The sequence below is a fragment of the Plecotus auritus genome (assembly GCF_963455305.1).
Source record: "Plecotus auritus genome assembly, chromosome: 1".
Classification (NCBI taxonomy): domain Eukaryota; kingdom Metazoa; phylum Chordata; class Mammalia; order Chiroptera; family Vespertilionidae; genus Plecotus; species Plecotus auritus.
In genome coordinates, this window is record NC_137770.1 from 49,600,532 (window position 1) to 49,617,867 (window position 17,336).

The window sequence follows — 17,336 nt, forward strand, 5'->3', positions numbered from 1 at the left end:
AAGAGTCTCAGGTTCCATTCCCAGTCAAGGGCATGTACCTTGGTTGCAGGTTCGATCTCCACCTTCTGTCAGGGCACTTGCTGGAGGCAACCAATCAATGTGTCTCTCTCACTTCAATGTTTCTCTCTCCCTCCCTCTTTCTCTGGTGCTCCCTCCCTCCCTCCCTCCCTCCCTCCCACCTCCCTCCCTCCCTCCCTCCCTTTTTCCCTCCTTCTCTTCTCCCTCTCTTCCATTCTCTCTAAAAATCAATGGAAAAAATATCCTTGGTTGAGGATTTATATTTTTTAAATTGATTTCAGAGAGGAAGGGAGAGGGAGAGATAGAAACATTAATGATAAGAGATTCATTGATCAGCTGCCTCCTGCATGTCCGTTACTAAGAACTGAGCCTACAACTTGGGCATGTGCCCTCACTGGGAATCAGACTGTGACCTCCTGATTCATAGGTCAACACTCAACCACACTGGGCGGGCCTTGGGTGAGGGTTTTTAAAAAAAATCAGTGTGGCTTCCCTGGACCTAACGAGGGCTGTCCTTAGCTAGGGTGGAGGGACAGGAGGGACAGAGGACAGGCCCTTCTTTAGGGCCTTGGCTTGGAGCCAACCTCTCCCTGTGCTGTGTCCTTTGGGACTTGGGGGCACCTGGGATGAAGCTTCCAGAGGAGCCTGAATCTGGAGAGCCGAGCTGCCCTGGGGCACCTCTCCGGATCCCTTCACTTCCTGCTTCGCACCAGCTGGCACCACCTTCTGGCATAAATGAGGCTGATGGGCCCAGACGAATGCCTCCACAGCCCTTCATGTGGCTGCCTCTCATCTGGGTGGTAACATGTGGGGAGAGGTTCCTCCTCCCCTTGGGGCTGCAGGACAGCGCAGGGGAGGACTGGCCGCTCGGGGCAGTGCATGCTGCTGTTTGCAGCCCTGTCTCTGGGACAGCCAGGACTTAGCCTCAGACCCTCTTCATTTCCAGCTTTTGATTCTCCACAAATCACCCAAGAGCCTCTGGCCAGTGCAAACAGGCATCTTAGGGAGTGTTATGGCTTAGGTGGGATCTGTCCTCGGTCCTCAGTCCCTGGAGCTGAGCAGCTAGGGGTGGTGCTGCCTACAAGGGCAGAGGGCTGGGAAGGAGACTGTTGTAGGGGGCCCTGGAGCCAACAGAATTGGCCTGTATATGAGCTGCGCACTCATTCGTTCAATCATTCATTCAACAAACACTGAATGCCTGCAGGGGTGGACTGCAAAGAGGAAATAAAGGGTCCTTCATCACTAGTCCAGCCCATAGGTACTCGGGTCTGGGGCAGTCATACACACTGAGCACCTTCTATCATATTTCTTCAAAACCAGTTGTGAGGCACAGCTGTATTTTATGGACTACTAAACAAGGAAAATGCTATCAACTGAATCATGATACACACTCAGTATCAGAGAGATGAAAATGTGGGAGAAAATGCTTCTTAGAATCAATGAAACATATATATCCTATCTAATAAAGAGGGAATATGCTAATTGACCATCACTCCGTCACAAAGATGGCTGCACCCATAGCTGAGGCCAAGTTCCCTTAAGGAGCCTTAACGAGCAATCAGCAGGGACCTGAGGCTACACCTTCCTCCACCCCCGTGGGCTTGACAGGGGACCTCAGGCCGTGCCCCCCACCCTGGCATCAGGCTGGGGGACCTCAGGCCGTGCCTCCTGTCTTGGCACCAGGCCGGGGACCTCAGGCCGCACCCCCCACCAGGGGGGCTTGACAGGGGACTTCAGGCCACACCCCCCACCCCAGCACCGGGCCAGGGGACCTGAGGCTGTGCCCCCTTGCCTGGCGGGGCTTGACAGGGGACCTCAGGCTATGCTCCCCATCCAGCAGGGCTTGATGGGGTCCTCAAGGTGCACCCCCAGTGCTGGGTTGGGGGAACTCAGGCACGCCCCCTGCCTACCAGGGCTTGATGGGGGACCTAAGGCTGTACCCGCCTCCTGGTGCCGGGCTGGGGGACCTGAGGCTGCGCCCCCCTGCCTGGCGGCGTTTGATGGGGGATCTCAGGCCATGCCCCCCACCCAGCGGGGCTTGACAGGGGCTCTCAGGCCGTGTCCCCCACCTGGTGGGGCTTGACGGGGGAACTCAAGGCACACCCCCCGCCCCGGTCTGGGCTGGGGGACCTCAGGCCACGTCCCCCCACCCCCCCGTCCTGGCGCCAGGCCAGGGGACCTGAGGCTAGCCCCCTGCCCGGTGGGGCTTGACAAGGATGGGACTGGCCGGGTCTGGATCTAGCCCAATGCGGGGGCGGCCCGGTCTGGGTCTCACACGATTTTGAAGCGCATGTGGGTGGGCGGGGACTTGACTCTGGGTCCCCCTTTTAATGTGCACAAATTTCGTGCACCGGGCCACGAGTATATATATATGGCTGGTCCACATTGTGCTCAAGTCACTGTGACCCAGGGCTGTGTGCAGAAAGAACTACTGGAGACTGCTGGTCAGGGAAGGCTTCCTAGAGGAGGTGGCAACTAGGCGAGAGGGCAGGATGAGAGCTCAACGCTCTAAACACGGTTCCACATGACTGGTCAGGGGACTGGGTAACTAGCTCAGGCTGTTCCATGGTTAGGGACACGAGGAACCCCCATGCCTGCTGGGAAGCCAAAGGAGGACTCTCTCTGAAACAGGAAGCAAGGCTGCTGCTGAGATCTAACGCAGGGCGAGTCCCTGCCACAGAGAGCCAACCAAGCCCCAAATGAAAGAGCTGTTGTTTTCCTCCCATGCCTGAGCAGCCATGCCCTGCATAACGGATCCCTTCTCTGAAGGAATCCTCGATGCATTATTAATCTGGAAGGACTCCCTCTTCTCTGTCGCTAATCTCAGCCCATCCAATATTGATGATTATTTACTTTACTGTCTTTAATGCATGTCATGTTTCAGAGACTGGGAGGCAGTAGCGCTGCTTAGAAGTGGAGGCTCTGAGAGCACCTGGTAGCCAACCCCCCAGGCTGGTCTCCTCAGAGTCTACATGAGCCTGGGCTCCTTGAGGGCAAGAGCGCCTGGCTCGTCCACCTCTGCAGCCTCCGCGTGGCATAGTGCCTGCACAGAGCAGATGGTTCTGCCCTTGAGCTGCTGTAGCCCTATACTTTAAAAATTATTGCGCCCCTTTCTCTTGGCATACTGCCCCAGTGGCTGAGCCCCCAACACTCACAAAGTTCAGTCTAACTCAGGGTTGCACAATCTCACCACTATTGACATTTGGGGCTGGATAATTCCTTGTTGTACCATTTAGGGTGTTTAGCAGTATCCCTGGCCTCTGCCCACAAGATGCCAGTAGCAACACCCCGCCCCCAAGTTCTGAAAACCAGAAACATTTCCTGGGTGGCATGGGGGAGGCAAAATTGCCGAGGCTCAGAGCCTCCAGTCTGACCGAGCGTCTCATGTTGCACTGGCCTTGTCCCCATGGACAGAGAAGAGCTGCCTTCCGCTGTGTGGACACAGGTCACTTCCCTCTTCTCAGGAACCTTTGTTCCACTATAGAGCCTTCTCTTGGGGCTCTAGAAAAACTGAGGGACACCTCTATAACTCCTAATCCCCAAACAGATCAGCTGCAGGTTCTGGTGGGGTCCGGGGCCCCCGAGTCCTGACCTCAGAACTACCTCAGTCTGAGCAAATGTCCTGAGCTGTGTGCTTCTCCTCTCTCTGTCTCCGTTTCCCAATCTGTCCATCACCTTTCAGCAGCCCAGTGCTGGTAAAGGTCTCTTGTGGTCTTTAAAAGTGAAGCTTCCCTCCAACTCCCGAGATGGAGCATGGGACCCCCGGAAGCCTAGCCTCATTTTCCTCCGGCCTCTGCTTACTTCTGATGTAAGAGCTTACAACAGAAGCCCGCCCTCCCTCCCAAGCCGGCTTGCAAGGCCTTGAGTGTCTTTACTAGGGAGACAAGGACTCCCAGCCCCCAACCAAAGGAAACCCTGCTCATCCAGCCATCCCCAGCCTCCGGAGAGGCTGCTTCAAAGAGGTCAAGTCCACGCTCCCAGGAAGGAGCAAGTGGCTGATAAGATTCCTCAGCACTTCATTCCCTTTGTGTAGCACACACAAAGAAACCACCCTCCTTCATAAAGGAATAACCTTGAAGAAGAGTGCCTGCGTGCCGGGCCTCTCCCAGGCCCCCTCCACAATTGGATTGTCAGAGACGAATTCTAGCAGCCATGATCATGTATTACCTTTGAAAGATTTGATTTAGCCAACAGATGCAGCATTGATAGTAATCTCAGAGCAGCCGGTGGGAAAAGGCAGAAAAGCCCACCCTGAAAAGATTCCTATATTGTTCAACTTTCGGCTCCCATTAACTTGTGCTTAATCCGTGTCTGGGGAAAACGGGAGGAAGGCGAGGAAAGAGACCCAGAGCAAAGCTCAGCACCAGTGATCGTGACTTGTGCCTGAGCCGAACCAGCAGTCACTTGCCCGCCCTGTGACCCAAGGGCATGAGTGGCTCCGCCAGCTCGGGAGGAGGAGAGCACAGTGAGCACGGGGCTCAGCCATCGCCATTCAGTCAGCAGGCGTTCCCCACCCTCTTTTCAAAGGGATTTGGGAGTTTTTATAAAACATGACAAGTGACCAAATTACGAAAATAGAGAGCTGGTTTTCTTAAATGAAATGGTAGGATACAGCCCAACCAGTGTGGCTCAGTGGTTGAGTATTAACCTATGAACCAGGGGGTCATGGTTCCATTCCCAGTCAGGGCACATGCCTGGGTTGCAGGCTTGATCCCCAGTGGGGGGCATGCAGGAGGCAGCCAGTCAATGATTCTCTCTCATCATTGATGTTTCTATCTCTCTCTCCCTCTCCCTTCCTCTCTGAAATCAATAAAAAAAAATTTTTTTTAAATAATACAAGTGTAGGGATATGAAAGGAGAAAGAAAGAATTTCAAGTTTGGTTTTTAGCTTTCTGGGGCTCAGGGTGAAAAGTAAAATTGGTGCTGAGACACACCTTTGAGCAGCCAAAACGCTGACGACTGTGATGGAAGATGGGCACTGCAGGCCTGCTTAGAAGTCAGCGTTTGCTGGTTCACTGTATCTCTAGCATGCTTCATAGGGCGGTGTTCCCGCAAGCACAAGGACCTGCAGTAAGAGATTCTATCGATGGGAAGGGCAGAAGGGTGCCTACGACCCTTTAGAATCTCCCAGGCTGGGCAGCGCTGATCGCTGCAGCCAGCACCGCCCGCTGTCATTTCCCAGATCCAAGCATCTCATTCTCCACCACAGTGACTGAGCTGGTCCCTCTAACCCTACACCCATACCTCAGAGGAGGCCCCTGGAAAGTCGGAACTGAGAAAGGCCCTGCTTGAGTGCTTTGCTGAGTGTTGGGACAAAAAGGAATAACCCACACTGTCTGGCTGAGGGTCAGAGCCACCAAATGGGGCCTCCTGCCCCATGGCATCCATGCAGGCCACTCTTTCTCCCCTTACCATGTGGAGCTCAGGGAGGAATTTTTCTGGAAATTTTTGGAAGAATTTCTAGGCCAGGAAGTCTTAAAAAACTCATCCTTTACATGCATTCTTCTTATTTACATATTTATACTTTTGATTGTTTTATATCTGTTTATAAATATAGGGTGTCACCCCAAAAAATGTATACACACACTTTGAATTATAAAGGCAGTATTTATTAAAATACATTTTATTTTCAAAATTGAGCTATCAGCTGTTAAAGTGTATTTACATTTTTGAGGACACACTATATAATAAATGCTCAATTTGGGAATGTTAGAGAATATATAGAAACTTAAAGAAAAAAAACCTCAAAATCACTCATAATTTGTCAACCCAGAGGGGAGCACAAAAATTTGTTGTAATTTGTTCATTCATCATCCATCATCCATGTCTGAATATATCTACATCACTTTTTTTCATCCTTTAGATCATGACTTTGCATATAATCTGCTTATTTCACTTAACCTTATATCATGTCATTAAATAGTGTGGAAGATATTTGAATGCTTTTTAAAAGATTCCTTCTTATGAATTGTCATAATTCATTTTACCAGTATCCTTTTGTCAGAGGCAGCATGAGGCAGTGGACAGAATACAGTCACACAGACCTGGGTGTGAATCCCGGCTGTCACTGCTTTCCCTGTGTGACCTTGGGCACCTCACATAACCTCCAAGTGCCATCTGTAAAATAGAGGATCCAATCCCTCATTCACAGGCTTATTTGATTATTAGAAATATGTGTGTAAAGTGCCTGGCGCTTTAACAGCCTGGTCACATGTTATTTATTATTTAAATTGCTTCCATTTTCCACTGTTATAAATAATGCTTCAGAAAACATCTGTGTGCATAAATCTTTCCCCACAACTGTGATTATTTCCTTAGGATAGAGTCTAAGAAATGGAATTACCAGATCAAAGGATCTGAATATTTTTAGCAGGACCTCCCGATACTAGTACATATCCCCACATTGTTTTTCAGAAACCTTTACTAGCATTGAATCTTGTTCCTTTAAAAAAAAAACAAAAAACTTTTTACTGTCATAATAGACAAAAAGTGATATTCAATTGATGATTAATGAGACTAGTTAAGAATCCAACATTTTCCAAAATGACTACTAGCTATTTGCACTTCCTATTCAGGAACTGCCTGCTCCTGTCCATCCCTCCTTTTCCAGGGGGTCCCAGAAGAGAAATGGCTTGGTTGGGCTTCACACAGTTAGTTTGTTCATGACTTCATCCGCCAAATATGTACTGAGCATCTCCAGTGTGCCATGGACCCTGCTCCATCCTGGGGTACAATACAGAGGTGAAACAGCAGGCTCTCCCTATGGGGCTGTTACCTCGTGTGTGTGTGTGTGGGGGGGGTGGGCATATGACACACAAGTCAACAGACACAGAAAATAATTACCCACAGTGAAAGTACTATTCATTCCCAAATGTTTAATTGGCCGTATGAGCCAGGCACTGGACATCCACCAGTGACCCAGGGAGACAAAGCCCATGTCCTTGGGGAACTTAGCAGAACTAAGACTTATACCCAAGCTCCTCCTGCCAGCCCAGAGCATGCTTCTTTCAACCATATCCCTTCAGCTGGCTCTGGTGCAGGGAGGCAGGTAACAGGGAATCTAAGAGGCTCGTCTCTACCATCCTGCATCTTCTCTGGAGTGTTAGTCTCAGTCCTCCCAGAAGGAGATGCCAAGCGCAAGAGATTTACTAGGGAGACAGCTGTGAGGGGAAATGGGGAAGGGGCTGGGTAGGCATCATCAGACTGTCATACAGGTCTGACCTGTGGGAAGGAGAGAAGGAAGCAAGGAAGACAGGATGGGACGTCTTAGACTGCAGCACCGTGCCAAGAAAGTTTGGTAAGGTGGGAAGTCTTTAAACCAAAATTGCCCACCAGAGGAGTCCCAGCTCTCCCGGGAATGTGCTCTGACCTTAATATCCCTGCTGCGTTCTAGCTGGGAACAGCCCAGGGAAAGTGTGGCCTCTGGGCAAATGCAGTGAGGGATTCCAGACGCAGCAGCTGCCACTGGTCAGTTACACATCTGCAGAAGCCTGAGAAGCAGTCACCACATCTCACATCCCCTCTGATCATGAAGGGAGGTCATGCCAGGCAGCTCCTGCCTTTAGCCAAGTGGCCCTTTCTCTGACCTAGACAGGGGATGGAGACAGTCTCCTCACTCTTCAGGAGGGGCCCTGGCAAAGCACAGATAGAGAGCGTCCTCTCCAGTGCAGACATTGCCAGCGACAGGAGGCCCCATTTGCCTTGAGATGTCATTTAACTCAACACACGTTCACTGCGTACTTGCCACGCGCCACTGGGTTTCACAGAAACCCTCTTGTGCCTGCCCCACACCAGACATCAGTCTTGGGTGCAGAGTTGGTGAAGGTCTGGACTCCATAAGGGAAGGGTCTGAAGAGGCTGCCTTCTGCTTTGGTCTCTGTGTATTTGTACTATAGAGAGCACTTGTTTGGGGGTCCAGAGACCTGCATTCTAATGCTGATTTTATCAGTTCCTTGCTATGTGACTTCAGGCAAATTATATAACCACCATGAGCCTCAGTGTCTTGGGGATAATAAGACCACATGACCTTGGGGTCTTCTGACAAGTAAATGAGACATTATACATGTTAGCCTCAGAAACCCTTTGATCCTGCTACCCTGGGCAGACCAGGGGGTGGGACATGCCTGCATCCCTGACCAGACCGTCCTCTCATCCTCTCTCATGTGCTCAGCTGCCATCCAGTAACTGGAGCTTGCACCTGCCAGCCTGGCTGGTCTGGCCACCACTGCAACGAGTCCTGCCCCGCTGGCTACTATGGCGACGGCTGCCAGCTGCCTTGCGCCTGTCAGAATGGCGCCGACTGCCACAGCATCACTGGGAGCTGCACCTGTGCTCCAGGCTTCATGGTAAGATGGGAGGGGTCTCCCATGGCTCTGTACCCCCCACCCTCACTCCAGAGAAGAGGGGCCAGCTCCTCCTGCCTTGGGGTGGAATCGGGGAGTATGGCCCTGTGCCCAGGGATAAAGAATGGGAGTGTCTCCGTGTCCCCCTCAGAGACAGAGCCTGTGACTGGAGAGCCCTCAAGGCTGTTTTCAGAGGGCCAGTTCTGCGGGGGGGGGGGGGGGGGGGTAATTGTGAAAGTACTAGGAGGGGTTCTGTCCTTGTCCCCTCACCCTGAAACACCAGTTGTCTTCCTTGTGCTCAGCTCTTCCCTGTTCATATCCACACAATACAGATGGTCCCCAACTTACGGTGGTTTGACTTACAACTTTTTGACTTTACAGTGGTGTGAAAGCGATACACATTCAGTAGAAACCATACTTAGAATTTTGAATTTTGATTTTACCCGGGCTAGTGAGATGCTCTACAGTATTCTCTCCTGAGGCCCAGCACCCGCAGTGAGGTGATTTTGCCCATGTGTAGGCTAATGTAAGTGTTCTGAGCACATGCAAGGTAGGCCAGGTTAAGCTATGACGTTCCGTAGGTTATGTGTATTAAATGCACTTTTTTTGACTTACAATATTCTCAACTTACCATATGTTTATTGGGACGTCACACCATTGTAAGTCAAGGAACATCTGTATTTTCACATCATAATAATCACAGTGCACATGGGCAGTTTACCATCTGCTTTCTTTCACCAACATTTGCTGCCTGGGCTTCTTAATGATCATTCTATATGGCTACAAGGCACAACAGGAGCTGATGCACCCCCAGTTAACTCAGCCGTGCCCTTACAGATGCATACTGAGTTGTTCCCAGTGTTCCCAGCAAGTGTTGCAAGGAGCATCTCCCTACAAACAGCTTTTTCCCTCCTATTGAATGATTTCCTTAGGGTGAATTCCCAGGGTCAGTGGGCATAATTATTTATGGCTCTTGATGGATGTTACCTTATTACTTTCCTCAAGGGTTATATAAATCTATACTGCCACCAGCTGCATATGAATGTACCTATTTCAAAACAACTTGGCTAACATTCTTTTTTTTTTCTAATTATATAGTTAGAAAATGGCTCCTCGTTTTCAAATGTTGCTCTAATTTGCATTTCTTTGATTACTAGGGAGAGTGAACCTTTCCCCCACATGTTTGTTTACTATTTGTATTTCCTCATGAATTATGCTGGTGCTTATGAGGTTTGATTCCAGGGAACTTGACATTGGAAGTGAAATCCTGTTCAAAGGTGGAGAGTGCCTAGTGGGTCTCAGGACTCCAAAATTCAGAGGTCCCCCATGGCCATATTTTTAATTGTGCTGTAGGAAGTGGTCTGTGCAGTAGGAAGTATGGCCTTCGGAACCTCGGTCACATCCAGGCTGTCCTACTCACCAACTGTATGACCTTGGGTCAGCAAGTTAACCTCTCTCAGGATCAGTTTCCTCACCTGTGGAATGGGACACCTGCCTTGCAAAGTTGCTGTCAGGTGCAGAGATGTAAAGTGTCTTGCCTCAGCACTTCTCAATTTTCAGTGAACTTAGAAACCCGCAGTGGGATTTGTTAAAGTACAGGTTCTGATCCCATGGATCTGGGGAGGGGCCTAGGGTTCTGCATTTCTCATGCTCCCAGGTGATACCAGTGCTGCTGATCAGTGGCCTCGGTTTTGTAGGAAGGGGATGGTGCTCAACTTGGGTTGCCTATTGGAATCACCTGGGGAGCTTTCAGCCCATTTCCCCTCCCCCTCAATATGGTCTGGTTGAGGCCAGTGTGCTGCCAAGGTGGAGATCCTACAAGGAAGCCCTTAGCACTGTAAGAGAGTGGGTTTGCCTGGTGACATGTCTTGTGGGCAGGTTGCCCCTGGTCTATAGAACAAAACTCAGTTGTGCTCCTTCCTCCTCCCCAGTGCAGATAAGCTGGGTGAAAATTAGCTCCAGTGGCATCTTCAAAAGAGATAAGTCTGTTTCTCCTGCAGGTTTTGTCTCTAATTTACCTTTATTGATGCGAGCTTTGTCCATAACTTCCATAGAAAAATGCAATGCCTAGGTTTGGGGTTTGGGTGAGAAAGTGGTTTGGGATTAAAATCTCACATAGCTCAGGCGACTGAAGCTGAAGTTCACTGACCACACCCGCCTGCTAGTGAGGCATCTTGACTCCTGGGGTAGTTCTATGGCTTTGGGCATGTGGCTTCCCCGCTCATGGTCCCAGTTCCGCCATCTGTAAATGATGAGTTTGTAGAGGGAGATGAACTATCTCACTTCTAAGAGGGTCTATTATGCAGACTCCATGGACCAAGTCAGGAGACAAACCCTTCTGGGGGAAATGAGGTAAAAGTAGGAGCAAGGAGGTGTGTGTGCGTGCTTGTGTGTGTGTGTGTGGGGGGGTGCATTGAGGTTATTATGGTCCGATTGTGTACATTATCTTTGGGTCTGCTGGGAGTCCCACCTCCCTGTTCCCCTGTCTTTACCTCCAGCTGCCTGCCTAGTCACTGCTCCTCAGAAGGGAAAATAGGACCCTGGGGGAGCCTAGAGAGGCTGGTGTCTGTGTGCCCACTGCCTGCAGGTCAGAGGTCCAACAGTCTGAGGCCCGGCTATTGTCTCTCTTTCTCCCCTCTGGGATGCAAATGTCTTCCTTCCCTTGAAGTTGGGGGTAGGGGGTTGACACAGAAATCAGCTAGCTATTGAGTGCCCACCCCCCACCCCACACACCCCCCCACCCACCCCCCAGTCTGGAGCTTGGGGCTAAGAGAGATTTTGAGCCAAGCTGCCCTGGTGAGACCCCGCAAATCTCCATCCATCTCCTCTCACCCAGCCTCATTATACCTGGGAAGGCTCTTCTGGGCCCTGTTGGGTATTGAACAAGAGCCACTGGAGGTGATTACAGGAAGAGTCAGTTGTCGCATCTAGTGACTCATTCCTGCATGCACCAGGCTCTAAGGGGGAAATCATTACTGTTGCCCTCACCCCAGCTTCTGAGTGAATGGGACTTCCTGCAATGAGCCGGCCTGGTGAGGATGGAGGGTTGTGATAATCAACAGAGCAGACTTGGCTGAAACCCTACCCAAAATGTCCCACGGTCAGTAATAATTATCAAAGCCTTTATTTACTGGTTGGCTTGTGAATTTATGTACCTGCCTTTTTCCTTAAAAGATTTTTAGGCCCTGGCCAGTTTTTCTCAGTGGATAGAGCATCGGCCCCAGGACTGAAGGGTCCCAGGTTCGATTCCAGTCAAGGGCACATACCTTGGTTGCAGGCTTGATCCCCAGGCCTGGTCAGGGCTCATGCAGGAAGCAACCAATCAATGTATCTCTCCCACATCGATGTTTCTCTGTGTCTCTCCCCCTCCCTTCCACTCTCTCTAAAAATAAATGAAAAAATATCCTCAGGTGAGGATTAACAAAAAATTGAACAAAAACAAAAAAGATATTTTAAGGATCAGCAATTAATTAGAGACTAATTAAAATAGCCCTTTTCTGAGTGTTTAGAGATCCTGATTCTAGGCTCAGTAATCTTGGACATGTCACTTCCCCTTGCTGGGCCTCAGTTTCCTCATCTGTAAGATGGGAGGCACATCAGTCTGCCTGTTTTTGAATGTGAGTAGCCAATGTGGTAATGGATGTGAAGGCTCAACCTCAGCAATCCCAACCCACCAGACCTCTCCCTGCCAAGGGCTTGTTAAGGAGGATATTGGGATAGTTCTATGAAAGCAGTCTCTGAGGGCTGACAATGGTCTCAGGCTCAACATATTGTGAGGAGTGCTGATGAAATAGTGCAGAACTACTCAGTGACATGCCTGCTCCAGCGAGGTGGTCCCCACCCACTGAGGCCACAGGAATATAGAGCAGAAGCAAGTCCCACCTGGTATTCTGGATGTGCTGGCCCTCACACTCTTTCTCCTTCCTTCCTACCTTCCTAGCTGGGGATATGGAAAGTCTCATCAGACACCCATCCAGCCATCAAGGAACTTGTGCCCAATAAAAATAATATTCACATTAGCAGCAAACAGTTATGAAGTCCTTGCTACATGCTTCATTTCTATTCCTTTCAGGAGCCCTACAGAGGTGCACTTTCACATTCCTCAACTTGCAAATGAGAGTGAAATTCAAACAGGATAAGTCATTTGCCCAGGATCACAAAGCCAGTAGTGGTGAGAGCCACTGAACTATCATATGTTAGGTGACAGGTTTTGATTGACAGGTCACTATGGAACCACACAAATCTGAGTTCATAGTCTGGCCCTCCGATTCACACCCTGCCTACTGGCAAGTCATTTATCCTGCTGAAGGCTGAATTGCCTCCTCTGTTGAGAGGAGACTTGGCCATAAGAGTGAGAAACTTCATATGGAAAGTTGATGTCTCAGTGCCTGGAACACAGTAGACAACCCGTAAATATTATAGTAATTATTAGTGAATTATGAGAGTAGTGGAGGACCATTGTTTCCTCGGAGCACAGCATCCTTTTCCAGGAGTGTGAGGATGAGCTACATCCATGGGTTCCCACTAGAGCAAAGCCATGAACATACATTTAGGCAGATCTACCCAAGTACCCTACATGGTCAGTCTCAGCAGCACTGTGTGGTGGACATGCCTATTAATGTTTGGTGAAGGGGACGTAGAGCTAGAGGTGGGAGAGACTCTGGGCATTTTACATGTTAACAGGGCAGCATGAATGGAATCACTTGGGGCAGGCATCGCTGAATTATATTAGGGCTTTCGGGTGGCAGAAAAGAACCCGGGGCTGGAAGGCAAGAAGCTCAGTTCCTAGCTCTGGTTGTGCTAACTTTTGATCCTTCTATTTCTCATCTGTAAAATGGGAATGAAACAATGGTATGGGAGCCAGTTGTTCAACTGGGAGTAATTAAAATTGGGAGTGGTGTTGTTTCAGCACCCCGGACAGCTCCACTGGTCTCTGCTTCAAGGCTGCTCTCTCAGGGTTAGACCCCTGAGTCCACACCTGGTGAGCAGGAGTGAGGGGGAAAGAGTGAGGGTGACAGGCGGCTCGGGCTAGAAGAGTGCTGAGAGTGCCCATGTGAGGAATGATCTAGAAAGCGAGGACCTTTCTTCCTGACCACTGGGGGGGTAGCTGAATTGTGGTGAGGGCACTTAGTCAAGCTGTCTTTCCACTTGGAGAACATCACCCCTCTCCACAGCTTCTCATATCCACCAAGTGAAGCTCAAACCCCAGTCCTTTGTAACCTTTCCCCAAAACTAGTTTACCCTAAACTTCATCTCCTGCTAAGTTCTGCCACAAACCTGTGCTACCCACACAAAACTCACTTTTCCCCAAACACAGTGTCTGCTTTGGTGCTTCAACCTGTGCCTTTTCTCAAGCATTATGCTCTTCCTAGAATGCTCACCCCCAATATCCTTATCTCAGTCTATGAAAATCCTCCTCCACCTTTCAAGCTAAGCAAAGGCTACCTCTTCCATGAAGTCTTCCATGAATACTCCTCTCTTCAGAATTAACCCTTCCATCTCCTCCTTTCCCACAGAACATGGTTTATACTCAGAATCTGTCTCCCTCCAACCCTGCGCCCCCTACTGCTCCCTCCATGCTACAATGTGAACATTTTGCTCAATATATTCTTTTTGAAATGAATGAAATTCTTGGGACCAGCAATGCCCTTAAAGCAGATGTTTCCAGAACTGACCTTTATAGGAAGGACATTTATTGCATTTCTCAGCAGGCCCTGCCAGCAGGGCTGGGGCTTGAGTCTACCCATTAGCTTCTCTACAGTTCAGATAAACAGGTAGCTGCAGTGGGATGGGGCAGCTACCCCAACATCATCTCTGGATTCTCTGGGTAAATGATGTGAGCTTCTACTGTATGCAGTACTGTGTAGTAGTTTTGAAGAGACTCCGGGAGCAAGATTCCCTACTTTCACATACCAGCCCTGCTGCTTATTAGCTGTGTGGCCTTGGGCAAGATGCTTTACCTCTCTGTGCCTCTGTTTACTTATATGAGAAGGGGGAATATTAATAAAGTCCATCAGATTATTGAACTGATTAAGTTAATTCGTGCCTATAAAATATTTAGAATGCCTGGCAAAGTGGTAATAATTCAACAAGTGTTAGCTATTATTATCCATTACTAGAGGCCCGATGCATAAATTCATGCAAGGGGCTCGGCCCTCACAGCCCCAGCTATCTTGGCTGCCTTGGCCCTCGCAGCCCCGGCTTCATCCGGAAGGTCATCTGGAGGGTCGTTCTGCTGTTCAGTCTAATTAGCATATTAACTCTTTATTATATAGGATTAGCGTTAATATTGCCCTGCTATTGTCATTGTTGTTTACCCCAAGGGTTCCCCCATCTGAAGAGGCTGACTGGCCCTGTCCTACGCACCCTGTTTGAGGGTACAGGTAGAAATGAGGGTGAGCCTGGTCAGCGTGGTTCAGTGCTTGAGTGTTGATCTATGAACCAGGAGGTTAGGGCACATGCCCGGGTTGTGGGCTTGATCCCCAGTGGAGGGCATGCAGGAGGTAGCTGATCAATGATTCTCTCTCATCACTGGTGTTTCTATCTCTCTTCCTCTCTGGAATATATATATATATATATATATATATATATATATATATATATATATAATTTTTTTTTTTTTAAGAAATGGGTTGAGAATTGAAACTTTCTCCTGGCTGGGAGCTGCAGGGTTGCCAAGGGCTCCCGGGTCCCCAAGAGCAGCCACAGAACTGAGAACAGACTTTCTCATCACAGGGGAGAAGGTCAGTTTCTCAGCCCCACTATGCTCCTCCGCTGACCGTCTTTCCTTAATTAGGCCTCACCTAGGCAGCCAGCCTGATGAAGCCTCCTGTACTGCCCTGGGACTAATGGCTGCCGCCTTGGCACCTGGAGTGAACAGCCTGTGAGGTCACTGCCAGAGCTGCGAAGACTTGATTTCCCAGACCCCCTCCCAGCCTTCTCTTCCCCACATGGAGCCTGTGTGGCCGAGAGATAAGGGGCCCTCTGGTCATTCCTCAGCCCAGATGGTTCCTTTCAGCTCTGGCTATAATGGGGATGAGGAGCATGGGAGGCGGGGGAGACAGACCTGGTGTCCCCTCCCATGGGATTCGGGGCCTATATTTCTCCCCTGGATGACAGAATTTCTATTACCTTAAAGGGCTCATCTATTTATGCTGCAATTTTTTGAAGCCCTGTCTGCCGTTATTGAACCCTGCATGCTGGCGAGGGGAGCAGGCACTCCATCACCCAAATGAACAAACTCAGTTCCACATTTTTCTCCCCTTTCTTCGTGCTGTCGGTAGGTCATGCACAAACCTCAGCAGCTCTGGCTGGGGAAGGCGGGAGGGGGTGAGAGTTATGAAAATCCAGATCAGTGGAGCAGTGATTGAATTTTCCTCTAAGGTTTCTGATGCCCTTTAAAGATGTCACCCTCCCTCAGTCCACCTCCACCCACTCAAGCTGGGCAAAGTGCGTGTCTGCCTCTTGTATGGCTTCTAAACTGGAACTAGGGATCAAGGACAATTGCGGGGCCAGAAGAGACTATGGACTGAAAGTTATAGCCAGGTGACATGTATATAATGTGTGAGCATTTCCTGTTCTAATTGTTTTGTTCATCAAACTTCAGTCTAAAGACTATTAGCCCTAAGAGTAGAAAACCAACTTCCTTTTCCCTGCACCCCTACCATTGAGTAGCTTCCTAATGATTACAGGAAAAGATTGTTCTGATGCTATGCTGGGGATGAGGAATTCACCCTCTGCTGCCATGCCCATGTGAGCAGAGGAGCCTAGGTAGTGCAAAGCAGTAGAAATGATCCAAACACACACACACACACACACACGCACACACGCACACACGCACACACACACAGATTCCAGTATTCAAATTTCAGCTCTGCCCACTGCCTGCTGGGTGGCTGTGGCCCAATTACTTAAGCTTCTCAAATCTTAGTTTTTCATTCATAAAGCCGACTAAATAATGGTACTATGTGATACTGTTATTCTTAGGATTGAATTAGATAAAAGAGATACAATGCTTAGAACAAAGCCTGGCATGTAGCGAATGCTCAGTAAATGATTGTTGAGGAGTTCCTTATGTGTTTGTATAAAGACGTCATACTGGAGGCAAAGGGTATGGACTCTGGGGTCAGACACACCAGGATTGGAATCCCAAGTCTGTTGCTCAATAGCTGTGTGACCTTAGAAAATATGCTTAGCTTCTCTGAGCTCTAGTTTCCCATCTATAGAACAGGTTAATAGTCCCTGCCCTTCAGGGTTGCTGTGAGCACAAAATGGGAATATTTCTTCATAATGACAGAGTTGGACGAATACTCAGCCCTTCCCTCAAGCATCTTCTCATTTTACAAAGGAGAAAACTGAGGTACAGAGAGCGAGTGTGACATATAGCAGATCACTGGAAGAACTGGAATGGAAAGCGGGGGACATAACTCCCAGTCAGATGCTTTTTCCACCTTCCCCCCCTCCTCTGAGTTTGCTGTCGTCAGAGCAGAGACACCTAGCAATTTTTCCCAGGGCAGAAAGGGATAGGATGGAGGATCCCTGGGATGTTAAATCATGTTGGCAATTAATTCACAGTGCAAAGTAGGGAAAATTGGCTTTATGTCAAAAGGCTGAGTCCAGCCTTTCCCCCTCTGGGACCCCGAAGTTGTGGCTTTGTTAGAGGAAACTGCTGACTCTTCTGTTCTAGAAACTAAATGTGCCCCTTGTCACACCTCCCCCTCGTGTCCGGATCAGTGCCCTCCTTACCGGGATGGAGCTAGAGCCGAGGCTTTGATCTCAGGCCTGGTGCCTGCACCTCTCTCCATGCAGCAGCAGAAGCTGCTGAGGCAGGTCGGAAGCATCCATGCTTTAAACACTTCCCATTTTCTGTTTGTCCAAGTCTCTGTTGACAGTGTTTCCGCCCCTGCCGGCTCCCAGTCCTGGCCACAGCACAGCCCGGAGGGTGGGCTGAGAGTCAGAGGAGCTCCCCTGGAATGT

The 17,336-nt window shown here is 49.5% G+C and overlaps 1 protein-coding gene across 11 annotated transcripts in view; it reads left to right on the forward strand.

The window, feature by feature from the left end:
• MEGF11 (multiple EGF like domains 11) overlaps window positions 1–17,336 on the forward strand; it is a gene marked incomplete at its 5' end in the record, with an annotated part of 349,005 nt that overhangs the window by 282,557 nt on the left and 49,112 nt on the right. For all 11 annotated transcript variants that reach the window (XR_013960411.1, XR_013960412.1, XM_080664633.1 and 8 more), the window contains one exon: window positions 8,189–8,363. Coding sequence is in view for 9 of the 11 variants with exons in the window: in XM_080664633.1 (XP_080520759.1) it covers window positions 8,189–8,363 (175 nt within the window). The remainder of the gene's footprint in view (window positions 1–8,188; window positions 8,364–17,336) is intronic.